Raw genomic sequence first — 21,042 nt, forward strand, 5'->3', positions numbered from 1 at the left:
ACATAAGCAGTGATCGCTCGCGCTGACCTTGAAGCCCGAGTGGCCTGCGGATTAAAGGATTAGCCCCCAAAAGCCCCGACGCGGCTCCATCACTCCACTCGAAGCGGGAAGCGAGTACACAAACAAACGGCTCGTTGAAGCGGAGAGTCCAGACTCGAGACGATCTCTGGAATTATCGCACTTCAACAAAAGCTAACAAGAGGCACTAAAGAGGAACAGGAGCGGAGTGCAGAGAGAGAAAAATGTTTAGAAATTTCTTAAATCATTAATAATTTTTATAATTTTTGTTAAAAACATTTAAATAATTTTAACTAAATTATTTAATAAAATATAATATAAATTTTATATTTATTTTTAAAAACCCTTTCTGATCTTAAATCCGCTCCTGTTCCTGTTGAGAGAACAAGAACAGACGCGTCTGCTGGCACATGGAAATAAACAAAAGAAAAGCGACAAATGCGATCTACTCGGCTCCTGCTCCTTCGCCCACCCCACCCTCTCACTTTAATCAAGCAGGGTTGCCACAAAACAGAAAAAAAAAGAAAATAATGAAAAGACACTGCAAGAAAATAAATATAACTTAGTTTTTAAAGAAAAATATATAATTCTAGGTTTTTAATTTTATTTATATATATAAAATAATATATTTTAAATTCTTTGTATAAAAAACATTTTATTAAATATTTTTCGCAGTGCATTGAGCCATCCGCGCATGGCCATAAGTAATAAAATAAACACGGACCGTGGCGATGGCACAAAATGGAAAAAAGGATGGCAAAAGGCAGAAGGCGCAATGTGTACATAAATCTTTTTGGAGGAGCGAGAGGCCCAAAAGACCTGGAGCTGTAGATGGAGCTGGAGCTGGATTTTATGCACATACTTTTACAGATACTATATGGAGATATATATACATATACGTATAATGCAGACGTATGTACGTTTATATAGCGGGCGTGGCCTGGCAACCCGTTTTTGACTTTGAATTTCGCCACGCTTAGTTTGTATTCTTCTTTGCCATTTAATTTTGGTTTTATTTTTTTTTTGTTTATTGTCGCGCTTTTTCTAGCTTTCTGAAAGAAGAAGAACATAACTGCGACCTTTGCAAGAATTTCGTTCTAATTGGAAAATGAGATACCTTTTGGGGTGATCAGTATTCCCAGGCATTGGTTATCAGTACCGTTCCTTTGTCATTCTTATCAGCACGACCCCCACCAATAGTTGCAAGCGCAGCTTACTGCCCGATAACCACCGGGGCGGAACAAAAGGCGAAATTCGATAGCCAGAAGGAGAGTGGATAGTGGAAAATAAAAAAAAAATAAAATAAAATTGATAACTGTGCCAGTTTTACTTACCACAAGTAGTGGCGTTGATTGAGCAATTTGAAGCAATGACCGGACAGCATAACAAACACAACAACAACAACACAAGACAAGAGGCAACAGACACTAACAACAAATCTCAATTGGAGAGAATTTGTGGGAGCACAACATAAACAACAACACAAATTACTTTCGTTTGCCGTCGCGGCGATCAAGAAGGGAAAAAATCAAGAAATTAACAACCGTCCAACCGACCGACCGGCTTGGGGGCCTGCGAATAAAAAACTTTATAAACAAAATCGCAGGCACCAGCTGACACGCATCATACACGAAAAAAACACCCGCGTACGCCAGCAACAGGCTAATTCCTGGAATTTCTCTGCGACTGCACTTGCACTTTCGATAATTTCCGGCACGATTTCTGGAACTTGAACTATTTATTCAGCCGATGCTGAACGGCAGCAGATTTGTGCGGGACTGGTTTTATAATTTTGGCTAATATTCAGTGATTACGAATTAAACGAGATCCGAACGCGCCGCCGCAACTTAGCTTTAGTGTGACCAAAGTGTGAGTGAAAAAAATCCCTACTCGGAATGGTTGGTATTTTTCAAAAGGCATATTCTTTGTTTATTTTGAAAAAATACTGTGTCCTTAACTAGTCAGCGGTTTTTAAAAAATAATAAGATCTACAAAAAATACAGTTACAAGTTCATAGAGTTTGGAAAGGAAAATGCGAGATGGAATTAAAATAGTATTCTCAATTCTCTTTCTTTTGGATGGAAGCTATTCGCCAGGCGCCAATCAGATATCGCAGCCAGATCATAAATAAATCAGTGCCCATTTGCAGCCAGGACCAGAACGGAGTCAACTTGGAGCCGTCGATTTCCGTCCAGCGAACAGCCACCTCGGACATGGGCACTTTAAGGCGCTCAGCCAGATACAGCAGCTCCACATCGAAGGCCCAGCGCTCCACATGAAGGCTGGTGAAGAGTTTACGGGCCGTGGAGCGGGTAAATAGCTTGAAGCCGCACTGGGTGTCTCGGATGGAGCGCACGGCAAATAGCCAGACCAGCAGGTGGAAGCCGTGCATCAAAATGGTTCTGCAAGCAACTAATATATAACTATTCAAGATAAAGTACTGAAGACTTCTCACCTGAAAAAGCTCCTCGTGGCAATGGCATCGTTTTCCAGATGAGCCCGCGATCCAATGGCAATACCATCTTCCCGCCACTCTGACGCCAAGGTTTTTAGCGCCTCTTCCAGTTTGTCGTAGTCGGGAAACTTGGTGGCACCATCGGCATCGGCGAAGAGCAAGTTCCGACCCCGGGCACTTAGCACACCCAGGCGAACAGCTCCACCCTTTCCACGGTTTTCGATAAGCTCCAGCACTCGCACCTTCTCGGCTCCATGCTTTTTGGAGTATCCTAAGGCTACAGCAACAGTGCCATCCTGGCTACCATCACTGACTACAATCACTTCATAAGTAAAGTTGGGATTTCCCGCCGATTTCTTCTCCAGGAAGGCCAGGCACTCGTCCAACATGGCAGGCACTGTAAAGAAACAATCAATCATGTGACGATTACTCATGTATTCATTAAAGAGGGACTGCAGGTAAAATATAGTGAAACCTCTTCTCTAAAAGGAAGTGACTCCAGCAACTTACATCGCTTTTCCTCATTATAGGCCGGTACAATGACACTGAGCTCCAAGGTTGGAGAATCGTCTAAGCTGGGAAATGCGATTGTTTTGATGGTGTGGGGGTCCAGGAAGGTGTCCTCATCCTTGTGCCTCTGGATGTTGGGGTAGGGCTTCGTTTTATACAGCAGTACGGCTATCACCTGGTAAATAAATAGTATCATAGATTATGATTTATAAGTGTTTTGATTATTTTTGTAAACTGACCAAGAACGCCGCTACTGCAACTGTAGAGAGCAGATAAAAACAGATCTGGAGCAGGCAGGCAAACATTGTCCGGCGGATTCGGTTGTCGGTTTATTTGAACAGGTGCCTGTGCTACCTGGCAGACATTACTTCCACAATTTGTGCGAGATAAATAGCAGCCACGCCACGTACTTGTTTCTCAGAATTTTATACAAATTTTTTTGGCCAGCTGATAAGAAGTCGCTGAACGTTGCCCAACACTACTAGCTGCATAAACGGTACTGACTTGGCTATGGTAACACTATTAATTTCAAATTTTATTTCAAAGACAATTTTAATCAAGCAAGATTTTAATTACCTTAATATAATTTTGAATGCCCAATAAATAAGAAAAGCTTACTCTCAATTATTATCGTTAAGTACTTTTAAAATAATAACTTCCTGAAGAAAATTAAGCAGCAAAATAAAATTTTGAATTATAAATTATAAAAAATAGAATATATACATTATTATGTCTTTTTTTTTTTTTGTAAAAATACCAGTTGTATTATTATTACCTTTTAAAACTGTGAGCTTTTGGGCGCCAAAACTGACCTTCGACACACATGATTTGGCTCCAAAATTCAAATGCGCAGGCGCTCTCCTTAAACAAAAAATAAAATATAAATATTGGGGAGAACCTCTCCCAATTAGATACACACCATCGGAATTTTTCGTCAGTTGCTTTCGGAATAACACTTTGTTTATAGTCAATTAAAATGTGCTCGTGAATCTCTGGCAGAAAAACAGAATAGAAATGCAGTTTTTAAGCCTTTTATTGTCCACGTTGGCTGTGTTCTTGTCCAGGGAAGCAGTGGGATTGAAACTGCAGGCCAATGTGGGGGAACTGTTCACCTACAAGGTGGAACCGATGCTTTTCAACTGGACCCACCAGGTCATCAGCGAGCAGTTCCGCTACAGGCCATCCTTGAAGGGCTACCCCGATCTGCCCAGTTGGATGAGGTACATGTACAGCCATGAATACCATGCTGGATTTCTTTACGGCACTCCGCCCGAGTCCACAGCGGGCAAGGACGTCAACCTGGATGTGGTGGCTCTGAATCGTCAGAATTACGAAACACGTCGTGTGGTCATCCAGCTCTTTGTGGTCAACAAATTCCCCACGCCCAATATAGTCCAAATGAAGATCGATAATCTCAACTGGGTGCATCTGATGGATCCGGGGCGGGTCGAGAATCTGCGCAATATATTCCGAAAGGATCTGTGGCCGAACAGCAAGGAGGACCTGAGTGTGGTCTTTATGGAATCGGCTGTGAATATGGGAGGACGCCTGCCACTACGTCCCCAGCAACGAGAGGGGTAAGAAATGACTATATCCTTGAAATGGTTATCGGTATTATATTGCCATTTATAATTCCAGAGTCATCGTTCATGTGGGCAGCTTTGCCAAGTTCTCTCCCCGCCTGATAGAGCTCCAAGAGGAAGTGCGTCCTCTTTACAAATTGCCAACCTGCAATTACAAACGCACCTCCGTCCAGAAGATTTTCGAGAACGTGGGCTTCAAGCTGGATTGGTGTGCCTTCCGGATGGTGGGCGTGGAATCGCCCACGGAGATCCTCTACCATAGCGGCAAGCAGGGCGAACAGCAGGCGACGGAGGAGCACCGCCACCAGGACAGATGGATGGGCATTGCCCGAGAGGATGTCCCCGTGCGGAACTACATCGACGAGTTCGCCTTCTCCTTCGCTATTCCGGGCATGATTTTTGCAGTTTTGATCGGAATGTTGTCCGCTGTTTTGTGCTTCCAGCACGAGAAGTTGTGAGTTTTGTCTCCAGAAGAATATATCTATTTAATATTATTAATTTTGTCATTATTTAAATTTGATATCTTGTGTTTCTTACGCTCTTCAGTTCCGATCCGCATTCTGAGTTTTTCTTTGCCAACATTTTCCACATCTGCGAAGAGTCCTGTACGCCCAGCGTGCCCAGTGATTCTGGTTCTGATGATGGATCTGAGAGGTGACTTTTCCAAAGATCTACCTATCTATATATTAATTCTGAAAACTTTATTTTAGAAATTTTAATTACCTCATACTTGCAGCTCTTTAAACTCGGAGTATCCCATGTCCTCCACTGTGCAGATGGTTCAGTGCTCGGACAGCAAGCCCACTCAGCCCATCACCACCCTGAAGAGCCTCAAGGATCCGAATTTTCTTCTGGACAATACAAGCATTCGATCTCAAAGGCAAGTCGAGCTCTTTATTAAAACATTCTACGAAGAATAATAAATTCTTTCTTATTTTTTTGCAGTCCTAACAATAGCTTCTATCAGTTGGACTCCAGCATCTATGCCCGACCCAAGCCTCCTCCGTACAAGGGCGGCACCCTGGGCCGGAACGGAGTGGATATTTGACAAACATCCCCGCGAGTCCTCTACTGCTGAGAAGAGCGGGATTGGAGTCCATAATATAATGAAGCAATATCAAGGAGGAATAGAAAGCCACTGCATAAATAATAATCACACCTGCCGAACTAGACAAGCCATATCGAAATAATCCATTTATACGCTAAATCGAAACTGTAGCCAATTTACTTTTGCTGTTCAAGATTGAGAGCAAAAAAATAAAATATCGTTTTTTATAATGAGAAATAAAAAGGATAAAAAATATATTTATTTTTAAGGTGAATTTTAAAAACAAACAAGAGCTTTATCCCATATGGGATATCAAAAGAAGAACTTTTTAAAAACCCCGCCTCTGTTGTTATCGATTACTTCTATTAATCGACATTCACCGCGAAAGCTTTTTTTGCATTTGCAATTTTGGCCGGTGATAATTAAACACTTGTATAGGAGAAAGTTTTTACAGTTTTTCCGCGTTAGACCGCTCAGAAGTTTTCGAAATGGCGCACGCCAAGGATGGAGGCGGTCTTGGTCTGGATCTTGAAACTCTGATCGACCGATATAAGGTGAACCTGCTCCAACTGATTTTCGGCACCTTCATCGCCACGATCGCCTTCTTCGGAGGATTAATGACCTTTGTGGAGCGCTATCTGCCCAATAGCATACGTCAGGCATTCCGTTATGGCAAGCACAGCTTCAAGGGTGAACTGGATCCGTTCATAGCCCATCTGGAGGTGCCCAAGTCATGGTTCAGGCACTTTTACATCTTTGCCGTGTTCTGGAGTTGGCTGGCCTTTTACATCATTACATCGACCATCCAGTCGGGAAAGGAGGCGCCGGAGTATGTCATGCGGTTTCTGGACTTCATGGCCGGCGGTCGGAGTCACCGGAAAGTAGAGACTGATTCCACCACGGCCCTGGTGGGCACTATCATGCTGACTCTGCAGTGCACCCGGCGTTTTTACGAGACCAACTTTGTGCAGATCTTCTCGAAGCAGAGCAAGATTAACCTATCCCACTATGTAGTTGGTTATGCCCACTACTTCGGCACCGTTATTGCCCTGATGTCGAACACCGCCGGCTTTGTGCGCGGCTCTCAGCCTATAGAGTTCACCATCGACAACTTGACTGGCCAGCAAATACTCTACCTCATCGTCTTCGGTCTGGCCTGGCAGCAGCAATACTCCAGCAACATGATACTCGTTAATCTGCGAACGGATCCACGGACTGGCCGGGTGAAAACCGAGAAGCATCTGGTGCCAAAGGGCGGCCTCTTCAATGTCATATCATCGCCGCACATGTCCCTCGAGATTGTTATGTACTTCTGCATCGCTGATCTTTTCATGCCGGTGCGCATTTGGCGGCTCATCTTTCTGTGGGTGGCCAGCAACCAGACCATCAATGCTCTGCTCACCCATCGCTGGTACCAGGAGACATTCCGAGATTATCCCAGAAATAGACGGGCCATCATTCCGTTCCTGCTCTGATTCGTTGGGAGACTGGACACAAAAGCATTTACGCATTTTTATACAAATAATTTAGTAGTGGAATTTATTAAAGAGAAGTTTTACACGCACAAAAAAAATGTGTGCTCGCTGTGGATTTTTAACTACAAAACGATACGTTGGTTTTTTGGGAACTTGAACTGGACCAGGGCTGCAGTCGATTCTATTTAAACAAGAAACTGAAAGACGGAAAATTATAGTTAGTATCTGTTTTTTACAATTAATATTCCAGTGGGATATTACCTATAAGGATAGCCCTGCGCCTTGGATCGAAAAACGGATAGCAGGAAGGAGAAAAATACGGTTAGGAGAACCAATCCCGTCATGGCCATTATTCTGTTTTTGTTATGGCTCTTTGGAGTTCCCGATTCGATTAACAGAATCATTCCCAACACAATCATGGCATCTGAAAAGTAAATTTTATATTAAAATATATCCTCATCCCTTTGTAGATTCAGTTTACTCACTCAGGAACATGACAATGTAGGTCTCCACCACCAGCTGACCCTGCGAGGATCCATGGATGTAGGCCACTCCACCGTTTTGAGACTTGTGCACCAGTGGCGGTCCGCGAATGTGATTCCACATTTGTCCTGAGATCATGGCGAAGCAGAAGAACACAGCAATGGCACCCCACAGGTTCTTGTTGTACAGGAACTCCAGGTTGTTGCGCCGAATGTATAAGAAGCTACCGACCAGAGCCACCAAGGTGATCATGGCCACAGTTCCAGAGTAGTTGGGTGGACGGAAAATACGGATTGTGATGTCAGTGCGTTCGGCAACGAACTTAGCAATGGAATCGGCGGCAAAACCGACGCGGTGGATGTCCATGGTGTCAGCGCCCTTGGGCTTTCCCTTGGCCGGGAAATGCATGAAGACGGGGGCAGTGTTCAGACGCAGCAGCTGGAATACCTCGGAGCCCTCGTCGAAATCCACCATAGCAAAGAAGAGCTTGTTGGAGTAGATGGAGGAGAAGCGGTACGAGTTGGCCACGATTTGGAACTCGTCATGGGCGTGTCGGCAAATCTGGCATTGCCTGGATGGCGCCAGCGCCGTCAGCATCACCACCATGGAATAGTTCCGCGGGGCATTTTTCACGTACTCCCTGAATTTGGGTCCGTTAAAGCGTAGCAGGGGCTTCTTCATGTTCATTTCCACCAAGTTTTGTACTTTCTCCGACAGCGATAAGCCCGTCTAAAAGAAAAACAAAGGGTGTTTAGTACAGAACCGGCAAACATTCCGGGAGCTCCAGAATCGTTCCCAAAAAAGTGACGTGGCCACCAACGAACCTTTGGTTTAGCCTGGGCGGCCGCGTAAATGGCGAAGACCAGCACCGCCAGCATAACGCTGAGCAGCGTCTTGTGTAGCAGCCTCATGATGCAGGCGATTCAGTTAATAATTTCGCTAATGTAAACGAAAAAATTGGAAAAAATGTTTAATCTAAAATATTTCCTGCGGCCGGCGCATTTACACGTTTACCAACCTTAACTTGAGTGTTGTCAGCACTGTCCATGCTGTATATGCCGGCACGATAGCCAGCTGCTCGATATGTACCATCACTAACAGTGATGCTACAAATAATAAACAAAAGAATAAACAAATATAGACATAGGTGTTCAAACAGGTTTAAAGATAAAGGACTTATCTTAATATAAATTAATGCTAGCAAGAAAATAAAATAATGTCTTTTTAATTAAATTTTAATTAGTGCAATCGATTTATTTACGCCTTGATTCCTCGGCTAATCCAGCCTTAAAGCCGCTAGAGCGACAGAACTATTGAATATCTTTTGGTTTTAGTTTTTTGGTGTTTGTATTTCTTCCGTGGCGTTTTCTTTTAAATTTTGATCTGAAAAACTTAGAAAAATAGTAAATAATTAGTTATATATTAAGAAAAGGGCCCTCTAATCATGAGTGATGTGCTGAAAAGCTCCCAGGAGCGTTCTCGGAAGCGACGCCTGCTTTTGGCCCAGACTGTGAGTTCTCCACAAAACAATTCATAAATTCTTTGTTAATAATGTGTATTTTTAGTTGGGATTGTCCAGCGTGGATGAGCTAAAGAAAGTACTGGGCAACGCCGAGGACACAAACAACAGCCGCCAACTGAATTCCAGTGGTCAGAGGGAAGATGACGATGCCGGCTCCTCCTCGTCGAAGAAAACGCACAGCGAAATAATCTACAGGGACTCCTCCACATTCCTGAAGGGCACCCAGTCCTCCAATCCGCACAATGATTACTGCCAGCACTTCGTGGACACGGGACAAAGGCCCCAGAACTTCATTCGCGATGTGGGTCTAGCGGATCGCTTCGAGGAGTATCCCAAGCTAAGGGAGCTCATTAAATTGAAGGACAAACTTATCCAAGACACGGCTTCGGCTCCCATGTATCTGAAAACGGATCTCAAAACTCTGGATGTGAAAACTTTGGGGACCAAGTTTGACGTGATTTTGATAGAACCGCCTTTGGAGGAATACGCCAGGGCAGCTCCTTCAGTGGCCACTGTGGGAGGAGCTCCAAGGGTTTTCTGGAACTGGGATGATATCCTGAGTAAGTAACGTGGAGTATATATCCTTGCACTTACTTAAACTCAATATATTGTAGATTTGGATGTGGGTGAGATTGCCGCCCATCGCTCGTTCGTGTTCCTGTGGTGCGGTTCGTCGGAGGGACTGGACATGGGCCGTAACTGCCTTAAAAAGTGGGGATTCCGGCGTTGCGAGGACATCTGCTGGATACGCACAAACATCAACAAGCCGGGCACTCCAAACAGCTGGAACCCAAGGCCGTCTTCCAACGCACAAAGGAGCACTGCCTGATGGGTATCAAGGGAACGGTTAGACGCTCCACCGACGGAGACTTCATCCATGCCAACGTGGACATCGATTTGATCATATCGGAGGAGGAGGAGTTCGGCAGCTTCGAGAAGCCCATCGAAATCTTTCACATAATCGAGCATTTCTGTCTGGGTCGACGACGTCTCCATCTTTTCGGCAGGGACTCGAGCATTCGTCCTGGCTGGTTAACCGTCGGCCCGGAGCTGACCAACTCCAATTTCAATTCGGAATTGTATCAAACGTATTTCGCTGAGGCTCCAGCTACGGGTTGCACCAGTCGGATTGAGCTTCTGCGGCCCAAGAGTCCTCCACCGAACAGCAAGGTCCTGCGGGGCAGAGGACGCGGTTTTCCACGTGGTCGTGGCAGGCCGAGATAACTGAATTTTTTACTCCAACTTTTATCAAGTGCACGTATTCGTAGCGTCTAAGTTCGACAATTAATTACTGTCTAAGAATAGGATTAAGATTAAAGACTAAAGCAGCAGCAGCAGCAGAAGACTTCAAATATTTTGGGTGGATCGAAAATTTTATTTATCCAATTTCTTGGATATCTAAAAACTAATTTAAAATATAGTTAAAGCTACTATTTATAATAGTACTAGTTCTGTAGACTATGATGCTTGCTGAGGTGCCTCATGTAGATGTCCAGCTCATCCTCGCTGGATGCATCTTCCTTTTCTTCTGCCCGCTCGTCCAGTTCCTCCTCATCGTCACTGTCCTCGAAGTAGGCATCCTCCTCATCTTGCTCGATTTGCTTTAGATCATCCAGTTGGGCATTGTCATCCACGGCTGTGTAATCAAAGTCCTTATCCTCGCCACTCAGAAACCGTTCCTTCATCATGCTGAGGAACTCATTGCGCAGCAGTTCCCTCTCGCCAGGATTGTAGAACTCGGGGGTGGAGATCTTTGATATTTTGGAGGCATTTACAGCTGTCGAAATTTTACTCGTAGAACAAGCAATGGGCTCGTCATCGAAACCGCCCCATTGCTTCTGACAGGCGGCGGGTACTTCGAAATCTACAGATGGAGGCGTGGGAGCGGAGGCACTCTCCGCCACATCCTCCTCCGTTTCCTCTTGTTTCGAGCCTTCCAACAACTCGTCCCTTTGCTGTTTTTCCAAGGAGTTCATGAGTATTCCGGAGAAACTGGTGTTTCTCACATCGTAGCTGTCCCTGGCCTTTTTCTCCGCCTCTGTGAGGTATTGGCCGACCAACTCCTGGTAGAGCTCTGGCGCCCGCAGCATCATTTCGTGCTCACTGAAGTATTCGCCCTTCTCCAAGAGCTGTTGCATGGCATGGTATCTCCTGTTTTTTATGGAAACGGACCTGGTGCTAAGTTTCCTCCTGAAATCCTCTAAGAGTAGACACATCTCCTCCACATTCTCGTCTGGTTTGATGGGCTCTTTGATACCCAAATCTTGAAAGGATGTGAGTTGCCTGACATTCAGATAGCCCCCGAACCGGATAAGAAAGTTCTCGCGATTTTTTTCAAAGGATTCCCGAGCTATTTGTTGCTTTTCCAGGATGGGCAGTTCTGGATCATCTATTTGCTGGGATTTGAAAATGATTTTGTTGTTCTCGGCCAGGGATTTAAAGATATCCATCAGTTCTGGTGGTAGCTCTGGGTTCTGGGCAGGGCCTTGAGCTTCTCCTTCGGTGTCGCCCTCGACGCCGGTTGTCATGTTTTATTTTATAAACAAATTTCACGATTCTATGCTAAATAAAATGTAAACAAATGCTTCTTCTAGCCAATTGCCATTCACAGGGAAGGGAACAGACGTTCCGAAAGGGAAATAAAACGGTTTTTATTAAAAAGTTGGTAAAATATTAATTAAAAAGGTTGTATTTAGATTTAGAATTAAAGAAGAATATATATATTTTTTATAAATAATAATATAAAATAAATAATAGAGAATATGAAAACTGGAACCACCTTCCTAGACAATTTCATCAGCTGACATTCACAGGAAACTAAACCGCCAGCATAAGGCGCCTGCATTTTATAACGAACTTAATCAGCCCCGATTTGTTGTGCTGTGTGTTTGTTTTATCGCTGGCTAACCACCCACCCGCTCTATGGTGGTGCAACGATGACTAATTAGCTAAATTCATAACGCAGAACGAACAAGGAATCCCCGCTGTATTGGATCAAAATGACGATCGATTGGGGCGACTTCGCCTGGAACTGGACACAGTTCTGTCCCACGGGACTGACTCCCTTTGCCAATGACACCAACGATCTGCTGCCCTGCTTCCAGGAGACCCTGCTCCAGCTGCCAGTGTACACCATATTCGCCTCCATATCCGCCTACAATTTCGGCAATCAGCAACGTCAAGTTGCGCGCAATGGACTGCAGCTGCGAATGCTGTCGATCCGGACATTCCTGGCCATTGTCCTGGCACTGCTGCCGGTGGCGAAGCTTTTCGCTTTCAACGCCAAGGGCATCGAACTGCATGCCGTCGATGTGCTGGTCTCCAGCGCCGAGTGCATCATGTGGGTGGTGCACAGTGGTAAGTGCGGTTTTCCGGTTTCCCCAACGTGGTTTTCTTAAATTACACTCATTAGTCTGTTATCAAGTAATCCAACTTAGTAGCTATGAGTTCGATAAACCCCATACTATGCTTGGAAAGCCTTTCATAATATATGTAGGTTATTGTGCCTCTGATAAAACCTCGTTTGTTTATGTCTATATATAGAGTTTATTATCGAACTTCCGAGAATTATTTTGCCAGCATTTTTCAAGGAAAGACACAATTTTTGATCTCTGATCGATTGTAATTATTTCCTTGCAAAACCCCATAAAGTTCAAAAACATTTATGATCTTTTGTTGGCCGAGCAAATAAACCCCCAAGTCTGAACGATAAAAGATGGTTTTCTTTTGTCTCGTACCTGCTATTGTAGCTTCATGAACACCTCACTTAAAAAGAATTACTCATAAGCCTTAATATTGGAGAAAATCCCAGCTCTGAGCTAATCCACTTTCTTTTTCCTCGTCATAGGATTCCTCCTAACTGCCAGGCAATATGGAGAGCTGAGTCATCGGGGATCGCTGCTAATCAACGTGGTCTGGCTCACTGTGGTGGTGCTGGACGGTATCTGGCTGAGGACGAGCCGGCACTTTGACTGGTGGCCCTGGAGCTTGGTCACCATGATATGTGACCTTCTCTTCGCCTTGACTTTGGTCCCCAAAGGAAGTGCTGTCCATATCAGTGCCCCAAGAAGTCCCACCAACAGAGAGGATGAGGCATTGTTATCGCAGAGATACACTTACTTCCATTTCGATCTGAATGAGGGACACCTGGGACATGCCCAGGATGAAGCCAACTTGGGCTCGCGCTTCATCTTCCACTGGGTTCAACCGCTGATCTCCAAGGGAGTGGCCGGGAAACTCCGGAAAATCGAGGACCTCTTCGATCTGCCAGAGGCGTTGAACATCACCCGACTCAGCGAGAGATTGCACCTGGCCCTGTCCCAGTCGCAGAGCTTGTGGAAAGCGCTGCACAGGTGCTATGGCGTGGAGTTCTACCTGATTGGACTCCTCAGACTAATAGCCGATTTGAGTGGGTTTGCAGGACCCCTGCTGCTGGGCGGACTACTCAGGCAGGACCACCAGGACCCTTATCAAGTGTACTACTACGCCCTGGGCCTCTTTGGCAGCACCCTGCTCTCCGCTCTGTGCGCCACGCACTTTGATTGGCGCATGGCCATGGTCTCCATGAAGATGCGAGTGGGTGTGGTGAACTCCATTTATCGCAAGGCTCTGGAAGCCAGGGTCATCAAAGATTCCAAGCCGGACATGCTCAACCTCATGTCTACGGACACGGACAGAATCGTCAACTCGTGCATCAGCTTCCACTTCTTCTGGAGCATTCCCTTCAAGCTGTTCACCACATTGTACCTGCTATACCTTCAGCTTGGAGCTGCCTTCCTGGCGGGCGTTATCTTTGCCGCCCTCTTGATTCCCATCAACCGGTGGCTAGCCAAGAGGATCGGCATATATTCCAGTGGCCTGATGACTGCCAAGGATGCCAGGCTGTCGGCCACAACCGAAACCATGCAGGGAGCCAAGCAGATCAAGATCAATGCTTGGGAGGATATATTCATAACCAAGATTCGCGGCCTTCGCCAGGAGGAGCTTCGATTTCTGTCGAAGCGCAAGTACCTGGACGCCATGTGCGTATACTTCTGGGCCACCACTCCGGTGTTGATGTGCCTGCTTACCTTTGGAGTGTCGGTGTTGATGGGCAATCCCCTGATAGCTTCCACCACCTACACCAGCGTGGCCTTGCTTTACATGCTAATTGGTCCCTTGAACGCCTTTCCATGGGTATTGAACGGCCTCATCGAGGCCTGGGTCTCCATCAAGCGGGTGCAACAGCTCATGGATGTCCCCAATCTGGACTACTCCTCGTACTACAATCCCATCATGAGAGGAAGTGGCGGCTTAGTGGCTGGGGAAGATGCTCCATTAGATGCCCCCAAGGCCAGTGTCCTCCAGATGAAAAGCGCTAGTTTCACCCACAATACCGAAGATGATTCATCGCCCATGTCCTTCCATCTTAAGGATATAAATGTTGATATCAAGGCAGGGCAACTCATCTGCATCGAGGGCCCTGTTGGAGGAGGAAAGAGCAGTTTCCTCTCCGCCATAGTTGCCAACCTGCAGTGCATCGACGGCGAAGTTTGCGTTCAAGAGCTGACCACCGGGTTCGGCTATGTCCCCCAGTCCCCGTGGCTACAAAGGGGCACAATCCGGGAAAATATCGTCTGGGGCTCACAGTTTGACGAGCAGTGGTACAAGACGGTCCTGCATGCCTGTGCTTTAGAGGAAGACCTGCAGATCCTGGGTGGCGATCTCGTCGGAGTGGGAGAGAATGGAAGAACACTATCCGGTGGCCAGCGGGCAAGAGTGGCCTTGGCCAGAGCTGTTTACCAGGATAAAAAGAGTAACTTATAGTGCTATCTGATCTTCAAATAACGATATAACCTTTCTTACTTTCCAGTCTACCTTTTGGATGATGTTCTCTCCTCTTTGGACGCCCATGTGGCCAGGCACATCATCAAGTACTGCATACTACGCCTGCTAAAGCATAAGACCCGGATTGTGGTCACCCGAAGCGTCCAGTTGTTCTTCCACGCCAACCAAATACTCCAAATGAAGGATGGGAAACTACTGCCAAGTGAATACATGACCCAGAGCATAGACCTCAGCCTGGATGAGGAGGTGGATGACGACCAGGGGCCACGCAGCAGACGTAGTTCAGTGGAGTTGGCCAACCAGGATGACAAGAAGAGTGTGGATAGCCTGCTGCTTGAGGAATCCCGGGAGTATGGTCACCTCTCTGGCAACGTTTTCACCTGCTACTGGAGGGCAGTGACTTCCCCCTTGGCTTTTACGGTCTTGCTCTTTGTATTGCTAATGCAACTGACCCGGAATCTCAGTGATGCCTGGTTGGCTTATTGGGTCACGGAAACTACTCTTGATCCCCACCAGAACGACACTACCCTAGAGCATGTCCTAATGCGACCTGGATTGGAAAATGGAACAGATTCGGGCCACACCACAGGATTTTATTTGGGCATCTTTGCAGGCATCGCTGTGAGCAATTCCTTGGTGACTTTGGCCAGAGCCTTTCTGTTTGCCTATGCTGGAATCAAGGCGGCCATCTTCATGCACGAGAACCTCCTAAAAAAGGTCATGTTTGTAAGTACTGTCTCTAAATATTTTATTCCATTTCGGTTAACTAGACTTATCCTCAGGCCAAGTTCAACTTCTTCGACATCACCTCAGTGGGTAGAATCCTTAATCGGTTCTCCTCGGACACCAACACCGTAGATGACTCTCTGCCCTTCATCCTTAATATATTACTGGCTCAACTGGCTGGCTTGATAGGAGCCCTCTGTGTCAGCTTGTACGCAATGCCCTGGCTGGGTCTGGTGATCATTCCCATGGTGCCGATCTACCTGAATCTTCAACAGCGCTACCGACATGCCTCCAGAGACATCAAGCGTTTGTCCAGCAATGCAATGTCACCACTGTACACGCACTTTACGGAGACGCTGCAGGGATTGACCACGATAAGGAGCATGAGGGCCAGTCCAAGATTTCAGCGAGATTTTCAGGTTGGTAACTGATATATAGGATTCCAAATGAGAAGGAGTATAACTGACATTCATATCCATGTCCAGGTTAAGCTGGAGGAGAGCATCAAGGCCCAGTTGACCCAATCGGCTGCTCAACAGTGGCTGGCTCTTCGTCTTCAGCTGCTGGGAACACTTTTGGTTGGAGGCGCTGGACTTTTGGCAGCCATTACAGCTTCCCACACCACCAATCCCGGTTTGGTTGGTCTTTGCATATCCTATGCTCTCTCCATTACTGGCCAGCTGGGTGATCTGCTTCATGCCGTGGCCGAAACGGAGCAGGAACTGGTGGCAGTAGAGCGCATAGATCAGTACCTGCAACTGGATGGGGAGCAGAATTCCTCGGGAAGTGCTGACCCACCCTTCGGTTGGCCAACGCAAGGCGTTCTCAGCTTCCGCGAGGTTCAGTTGAGCTACCGGGAGCACCTGGCGCCTGCCTTGAAAGGTATCACCTTCCAAACGGAGGCGTTTGAGAGAATTGGCATAGTGGGACGCACGGGAGCGGGAAAGACCTCCATCCTGGCTGCCTTGTTGCGGGTGGCTCCCCTGTCAGAAGGTGAGATTCGTCTGGACGAGGTCAATCTGAAGACTCTGGCACTGAGCGTTCTTCGAGAGCGAGTTGGAGTCATCACCCAGGAGCCATTCCTTTTCGAGGGCACCGTTCGGGAAAATCTTGATCCACGCCATGGTTTCTACGACTCTGAGATTTGGCATGCCATTAAGAACTCGGCTGCGGCCACTCTCCTCGTCCAGCAACTGGGCGGCTTGGATGGCAAGGTGGAGTCGTGTGGCAACAACCTCTCCGCTGGGCAGCGGCAACTCCTGTGCCTGGCGAGAGCGCTACTTAAAAACGCCAAAGTGGTGGCCATCGACGAGGGCACCTCCAACCTGGACGACGAATCGGATCTGAGCATGCAGCAGGCCCTGAGGAATGCCTTCAAAAGTTGCACCCTCCTCTTCATTGCCCATCGGTTGCGGGGTCTCCAGGCCATGGACCGAATTGTTGTTCTGGAGGATGGTCGCATTTGCGAGATGGGCAAGCCGCAAGACCTGGCATCCAATAGTTCCACCATATTCCACGGAATGCTACTGGCCCAGGACATCAACCCAGATGAATTTGCGCGGCCACATTAGCTTTAGGAAGGACGATTTTCTGAATCTACTAAGGACTCTTTGTAAATAAGTCAATTGATGTACAAGAATTTATTTATTTTGTTTTTAACTTGTATTATTTTATTTCTAACACGATAATCCAACTATTGAGTCGACAACTTAATCACCAACACAGTTATGGTTTTATTTGGTTGTACAAATAATAATTTGATTGACAAATTGAATTTTTTATAATGAATTTGAGAAATTTTTGAAATCGGAATTCAGTGTCACAGCTCATAGTTACGTTATAAAGTTAAGGTATATAAACTACAAAATAGAATGGTTAAGTCACATGATATAGACTAGTTGTTGACAAACGATAATACGTTGTTTCAATTCGGTTAATGGTCTTTGACTTATAAGTTATAACTTAATCAATTTACGAGTCGCACATGGGACAGAGATTTCTATAAGGACACTGTTCATCCTTGGGTTGGTTTCTGCTTAACTAACTGGATGTACCAACAATGACCAACAGTGACAACTCCAAGAGACTACAAAACATAAACGTAATCAATTGCTTCTCCTGTTTGTTCCTCGTGACTCAATAGACGAATAGCTTCTCGCCGGGTTTGCCCAGGATGTGGTCGTACTGGTTGGGCACGTGCGGCGGCTTCGATAGCATTTCGTTCAACGAGTGCTCGTAGAGATCAATGTAGTGCTGGAGGTTATCGTTGGTATATATCTGCGATGCGAAACAAAAAACAATATTAATAAAATGGAAAATTATGGTTTTTTGTTAATAACCAGTGTTGTAAAAGTGCATGTGAGTGCCGATTAGATGTGCATTGTGAATGATGTTAATTTTTGAGATTAATGCCCAGATGTGACCAGTGATTAGTACATTAGTCCATTCGTTGGCCCACTCTACTGATACTGATACCTTTGCATTGGAACTATGTCCTCCGGGACGGCTGTATTTGAAAGTAGACCGTTAAAGTGTAGTATGTTTCTGGCAGAGTTTTGGTGTGGAAATCAAATCCTTACCTGTAGGTAGCACCGGCCCACAAAGATGATGCGGCGGAGATCGTGGATGGCCTGGTTCAAGTGATTGTACGAGGAGCTCTCGCACTGCAAGATGATGGCACGAATGTCTATGTACTCGTCCTGGCAGCGATGATAAAAGTCCGGATACTGTAATTGGATATATAAGTCTCTGATGGAAGTTAAAATATAGTATTCTTACGTAGTTGCGAGTAAACTGCTTCTGGAAGAAGCGCTCCACATGCTGGAGCTCCATGACGCGGTCACTGAACTCGAACAACTGGCGTGTAAGCTCCCGATCTACCAAGCTGAGCTGACCACCCAACGAAAGCCCATTGAACTGGCACTCAGTTTCGCCAGTGGCGGAAGATGGAAGAAGCTCCAGGCCTGTCAATAGCTTTCCCTGAGCTCTCCCGTTCAACTGCAAATGGGTTTGGTTCTCCCCGGCCATGGGTGGTGGCATCTCAAGTTGATTGGCATCCTTCTGAAGGGGCTGATAGGTGCCAGTTTTCAAATAGGTGCCATTGGCATCGACATGGCGCTGGGTCTCCTCGGAGTCCTCGATCATAGTATATAGATAGCTAAGATTCATACCAGACTTTGGCTTGTTCAAAGCCGTCGAGGTGGAAGAGGTGCTGCTCTGCTCCGTCTCCGGCCCTTCACAAAGAGACTTTCCATTGTCAGTGTCGCTCTCATTTCTTGGTGAGCCATTGGGCGATCCTTGACCCTCGCTTGGGGTTTGGGAAACGCTATTTCCATTGCTAGCCGATCCCAAGGCCTTGTGGCACATGGTACCACTTTCGTTGCATTCGCTTGTGGATCTTAGAGATGCAGAGGTGTTGCTGCTGTTGAGACTAATGGTACCGCTAGAATCCTTTCCCACAAAGCAGTTCTTCTGCTTCTGCAGCAGCTCATCCAAGCTCACATAGGACTTGATAATCATTTGCAACATCGCCAAGGTTCCGCATTGCCACGAATCGAAGGTGGACATGAAACCACTAGGCAACTCATCCTTAATCTTGTTTAATCCATCCGGAGTATTGTACACATATCCTTTTAGGATGACCCAAGCGTTTACAATACGAGTGAAGACAAATATAAAGTCCTTGACAGCCCAGGCGATGCCCTGAGAGTTTATGTTGGGCAGCACGCCATCTGGACGAAGGAGATCCTGCTTCAAGCGGGCACAGAGGGTGTCGATCTTCTTGAAGCACGGACGGTTGCGATGGGCACTGGCCAGGCGCTCAGCTATCTCGCTGCCATATAGCGAGATTCTGGTGATGTCAGTGAGGCGCTGCTGGAGCAGCGTCACCTCCGAATTGCGTCGCACTTTCTGAAGACCCATGCCATCCCCAGCAGCACTGTCCATAGAGCTGCTGTTGAAATCATAGAAATCAATTGGATAACTAACAAAATAATATAAAATACTTACTCATCACTCTTATCTGATGATCCTGGATCCGGGTCCTTGGCGCACAATTCCTCCATCGCCATATCTACTTGGGTGCCAACATCACAGCTTCGCTTAAGAGGCGCCACAGTCTGGGTCTGGGTGGCGCTGAATTGCTTGGGTGGATTGTGCCCATAGTATGGAGGCGCACCGTAGCCACCAAAGTTGCAAGTGGTGGAAGCCGAAGCCCTAGTGGAGTATATTTGTGCCTGACCGTAGGCGTTCATTGAAGCTGTTGAATGGATTTTGTCAGTTTAGGACTTTAAACTTGGGGGATTTTTAAGAAAATCGTTTAAATTATGGAATGAATAATATTTAGGATATAAAAAATAAATAAACATCTTGTATAAGATTTAAAACAAGTCTTCAAAGCTCAACGGTAGCTGCATTCCACGTGTTCACATGTGAGTAGTTCACCACAAATTTGGTTCACCGGAACTAGTTCTTCGCCAGTTTGTTATTCAAGAATTTGCTCTAATGTTGTTATTTTTTAACATATGGGATGATAAAGATAATTTTAAGGATTAAATGTTGCCTTTTCAGGTTTTATATGTACAACTAAATGATCAGGATTAAACACAAATGTAAATATGCACGTTTTTATCTTTATACATAAGTAAAAAATTGATTGCAAATTGAGCTTAAAAGACGAACCAAATCCAATAATCTTTTCCAATAATAAAGTTTTCTCAAAGAACTCACCTGAACTGGCTGCATAGTACTGGACTCCCGGCATGGCCAGATATGCCATGTGACCCATGTAGCTACCCGGATACTGATATTGCTGGCTGGGATTTGAGCCCTGAACACAAGTCGCTTGTGCTGGCACGATCGTTGCATTGGTCGGAATAAAAACCGTCGGTGTAGGTGCAGCCATCGTCCAGGCGCTTTGGGAAACCTGCTCTTGTACAAATGTGTCAGTGACCACACGAGTTCTGTCCAAATAGGTCTGCTGGTACATGCGTGCCGACTGTGCCGTAACTGGTTGAAGCTGATAGATGGGGATGATGTTCATGTTCTTCCGGCTGTCCGGTTGAGTGTGGAATCTTATGCCAAAAAAAAAATAAAAATGGAGTAACGAAAAGTTAAAACGAATACCAAACGAACACGTGAGTCAATGTGACAGATCTATTTGAGGGTTAGCTATCAAACATGAAGATCTCTTCGTAACCTACTTGGTCTGACCGGCCAAAATCCCTTGTAAATCCAATAGGATCCTAATGTGGACGAGGGCAACCTGCCTCGCTGAAAGTCACACGGAGAAAGGAAGATAGGAGAAGAAGAAAATGGCGACCAGTGTTTCCATAGCCTTGGTGGAATATCGGATTCTTCTATCGGAATCTAAGCTTATAGAGTTGATAAAGACCATA

General features: G+C 45.9%; 9 protein-coding genes across 13 annotated transcripts in view; 4 read left to right on the forward strand and 5 right to left on the reverse strand.

The window, feature by feature from the left end:
• Btk (tyrosine-protein kinase Btk29A) overlaps positions 1 to 1,876 on the reverse strand; it is a 39,425-nt gene extending 37,549 nt beyond the window's left edge. For both annotated transcript variants that reach the window (XM_043213247.2, XM_070277114.1), the window contains exon 1: positions 1,353 to 1,876. The gene's annotated coding sequence lies outside the window, so the exon portion shown is untranslated. The remainder of the gene's footprint in view (positions 1 to 1,352) is intronic.
• A 38-nt stretch (positions 1,877 to 1,914) lies between these two features.
• wol (Dolichyl-phosphate beta-glucosyltransferase wollknaeuel) lies at positions 1,915 to 3,439 on the reverse strand. Its single transcript, XM_017242289.3, has 4 exons — positions 3,223 to 3,439; positions 2,984 to 3,158; positions 2,474 to 2,870; positions 1,915 to 2,420 (listed from the first exon to the last, which is right to left on the reverse strand). Exons 1-4 carry the CDS (start codon positions 3,286 to 3,288, stop codon positions 2,078 to 2,080), a joined length of 981 nt encoding a protein of 326 aa, XP_017097778.2. The 5' UTR covers positions 3,289 to 3,439; the 3' UTR covers positions 1,915 to 2,077.
• Positions 3,440 to 3,891: 452 nt separating this feature from the next.
• On the forward strand, positions 3,892 to 5,822 carry Scgalpha (sarcoglycan alpha). Of its 3 annotated transcripts, XM_017242157.3 has the most exons (5): positions 3,894 to 4,560; positions 4,622 to 5,020; positions 5,113 to 5,220; positions 5,303 to 5,446; positions 5,512 to 5,821. In XM_017242157.3, exons 1-5 carry the CDS (start codon positions 3,998 to 4,000, stop codon positions 5,612 to 5,614), a joined length of 1,317 nt encoding a protein of 438 aa, XP_017097646.2. In that variant the 5' UTR covers positions 3,894 to 3,997; the 3' UTR covers positions 5,615 to 5,821. The 3 variants fall into 3 exon arrangements, with proteins under 3 accessions (XP_070133216.1, XP_017097646.2, XP_017097647.2); XM_070277115.1 differs by lacking the exon at positions 5,512 to 5,821 and having other exon boundaries at positions 3,892 to 4,560; positions 5,277 to 5,441; XM_017242158.3 differs by lacking the exon at positions 5,113 to 5,220 and having other exon boundaries at positions 5,512 to 5,822.
• A 201-nt stretch (positions 5,823 to 6,023) lies between these two features.
• Positions 6,024 to 7,845, forward strand: LOC108126081 (polyprenal reductase). Its single transcript, XM_017242524.3, has one exon. The coding sequence runs from the start codon at positions 6,103 to 6,105 to the stop codon at positions 7,087 to 7,089; it is 987 nt and encodes a 328-aa protein (XP_017098013.2). The 5' UTR covers positions 6,024 to 6,102; the 3' UTR covers positions 7,090 to 7,845.
• On the reverse strand, positions 7,137 to 8,613 carry Ostgamma (oligosaccharide transferase gamma subunit). Its single transcript, XM_017242523.3, has 5 exons — positions 8,591 to 8,613; positions 8,397 to 8,511; positions 7,575 to 8,301; positions 7,351 to 7,513; positions 7,137 to 7,286 (listed from the first exon to the last, which is right to left on the reverse strand). Exons 2-5 carry the CDS (start codon positions 8,481 to 8,483, stop codon positions 7,271 to 7,273), a joined length of 993 nt encoding a protein of 330 aa, XP_017098012.1. The 5' UTR covers positions 8,484 to 8,511; positions 8,591 to 8,613; the 3' UTR covers positions 7,137 to 7,270.
• A 310-nt stretch (positions 8,614 to 8,923) lies between these two features.
• Positions 8,924 to 10,437, forward strand: Mettl14 (methyltransferase like 14). Its single transcript, XM_017242339.3, is given in 4 exon segments — positions 8,924 to 9,082; positions 9,138 to 9,654; positions 9,709 to 9,861; positions 9,864 to 10,437. Coding segments are annotated over 4 exon segments (1,191 nt in total). The 5' UTR covers positions 8,924 to 9,016; the 3' UTR covers positions 10,319 to 10,437.
• LOC108125969 (coiled-coil domain-containing protein 97) lies at positions 10,370 to 11,680 on the reverse strand. Its single transcript, XM_017242343.3, has one exon. It carries the CDS (start codon positions 11,620 to 11,622, stop codon positions 10,540 to 10,542), a length of 1,083 nt encoding a protein of 360 aa, XP_017097832.2. The 5' UTR covers positions 11,623 to 11,680; the 3' UTR covers positions 10,370 to 10,539.
• Positions 11,681 to 11,912: 232 nt separating this feature from the next.
• LOC108125965 (ATP-binding cassette sub-family C member 10) lies at positions 11,913 to 17,285 on the forward strand. Its single transcript, XM_017242337.2, has 5 exons — positions 11,913 to 12,451; positions 12,942 to 14,888; positions 14,946 to 15,646; positions 15,703 to 16,065; positions 16,132 to 17,285. The coding sequence occupies exons 1-5, from the start codon at positions 12,094 to 12,096 to the stop codon at positions 17,215 to 17,217; spliced, it is 4,455 nt and encodes a 1,484-aa protein (XP_017097826.2). The 5' UTR covers positions 11,913 to 12,093; the 3' UTR covers positions 17,218 to 17,285.
• Positions 17,286 to 17,355: 70 nt separating this feature from the next.
• On the reverse strand, positions 17,356 to 20,989 carry mtsh (mitoshell). 2 transcript variants are annotated; one of them, XM_070276768.1, is made up of 6 exons: positions 20,848 to 20,989; positions 20,375 to 20,718; positions 19,655 to 19,904; positions 18,425 to 19,595; positions 18,226 to 18,372; positions 17,356 to 17,923 (listed from the first exon to the last, which is right to left on the reverse strand). In XM_070276768.1, exons 2-6 carry the CDS (start codon positions 20,685 to 20,687, stop codon positions 17,783 to 17,785), a joined length of 2,022 nt encoding a protein of 673 aa, XP_070132869.1. In that variant the 5' UTR covers positions 20,688 to 20,718; positions 20,848 to 20,989; the 3' UTR covers positions 17,356 to 17,782. The 2 variants fall into 2 exon arrangements, with proteins under 2 accessions (XP_070132869.1, XP_017097827.2); XM_017242338.3 differs by having other exon boundaries at positions 18,425 to 19,598; positions 20,848 to 20,988.
• Positions 20,990 to 21,042: the final 53 nt, after the last annotated feature.

This window comes from Drosophila bipectinata, chromosome 2L (assembly GCF_030179905.1).
Source record: "Drosophila bipectinata strain 14024-0381.07 chromosome 2L, DbipHiC1v2, whole genome shotgun sequence".
In the NCBI taxonomy this organism is placed as follows: domain Eukaryota; kingdom Metazoa; phylum Arthropoda; class Insecta; order Diptera; family Drosophilidae; genus Drosophila; species Drosophila bipectinata.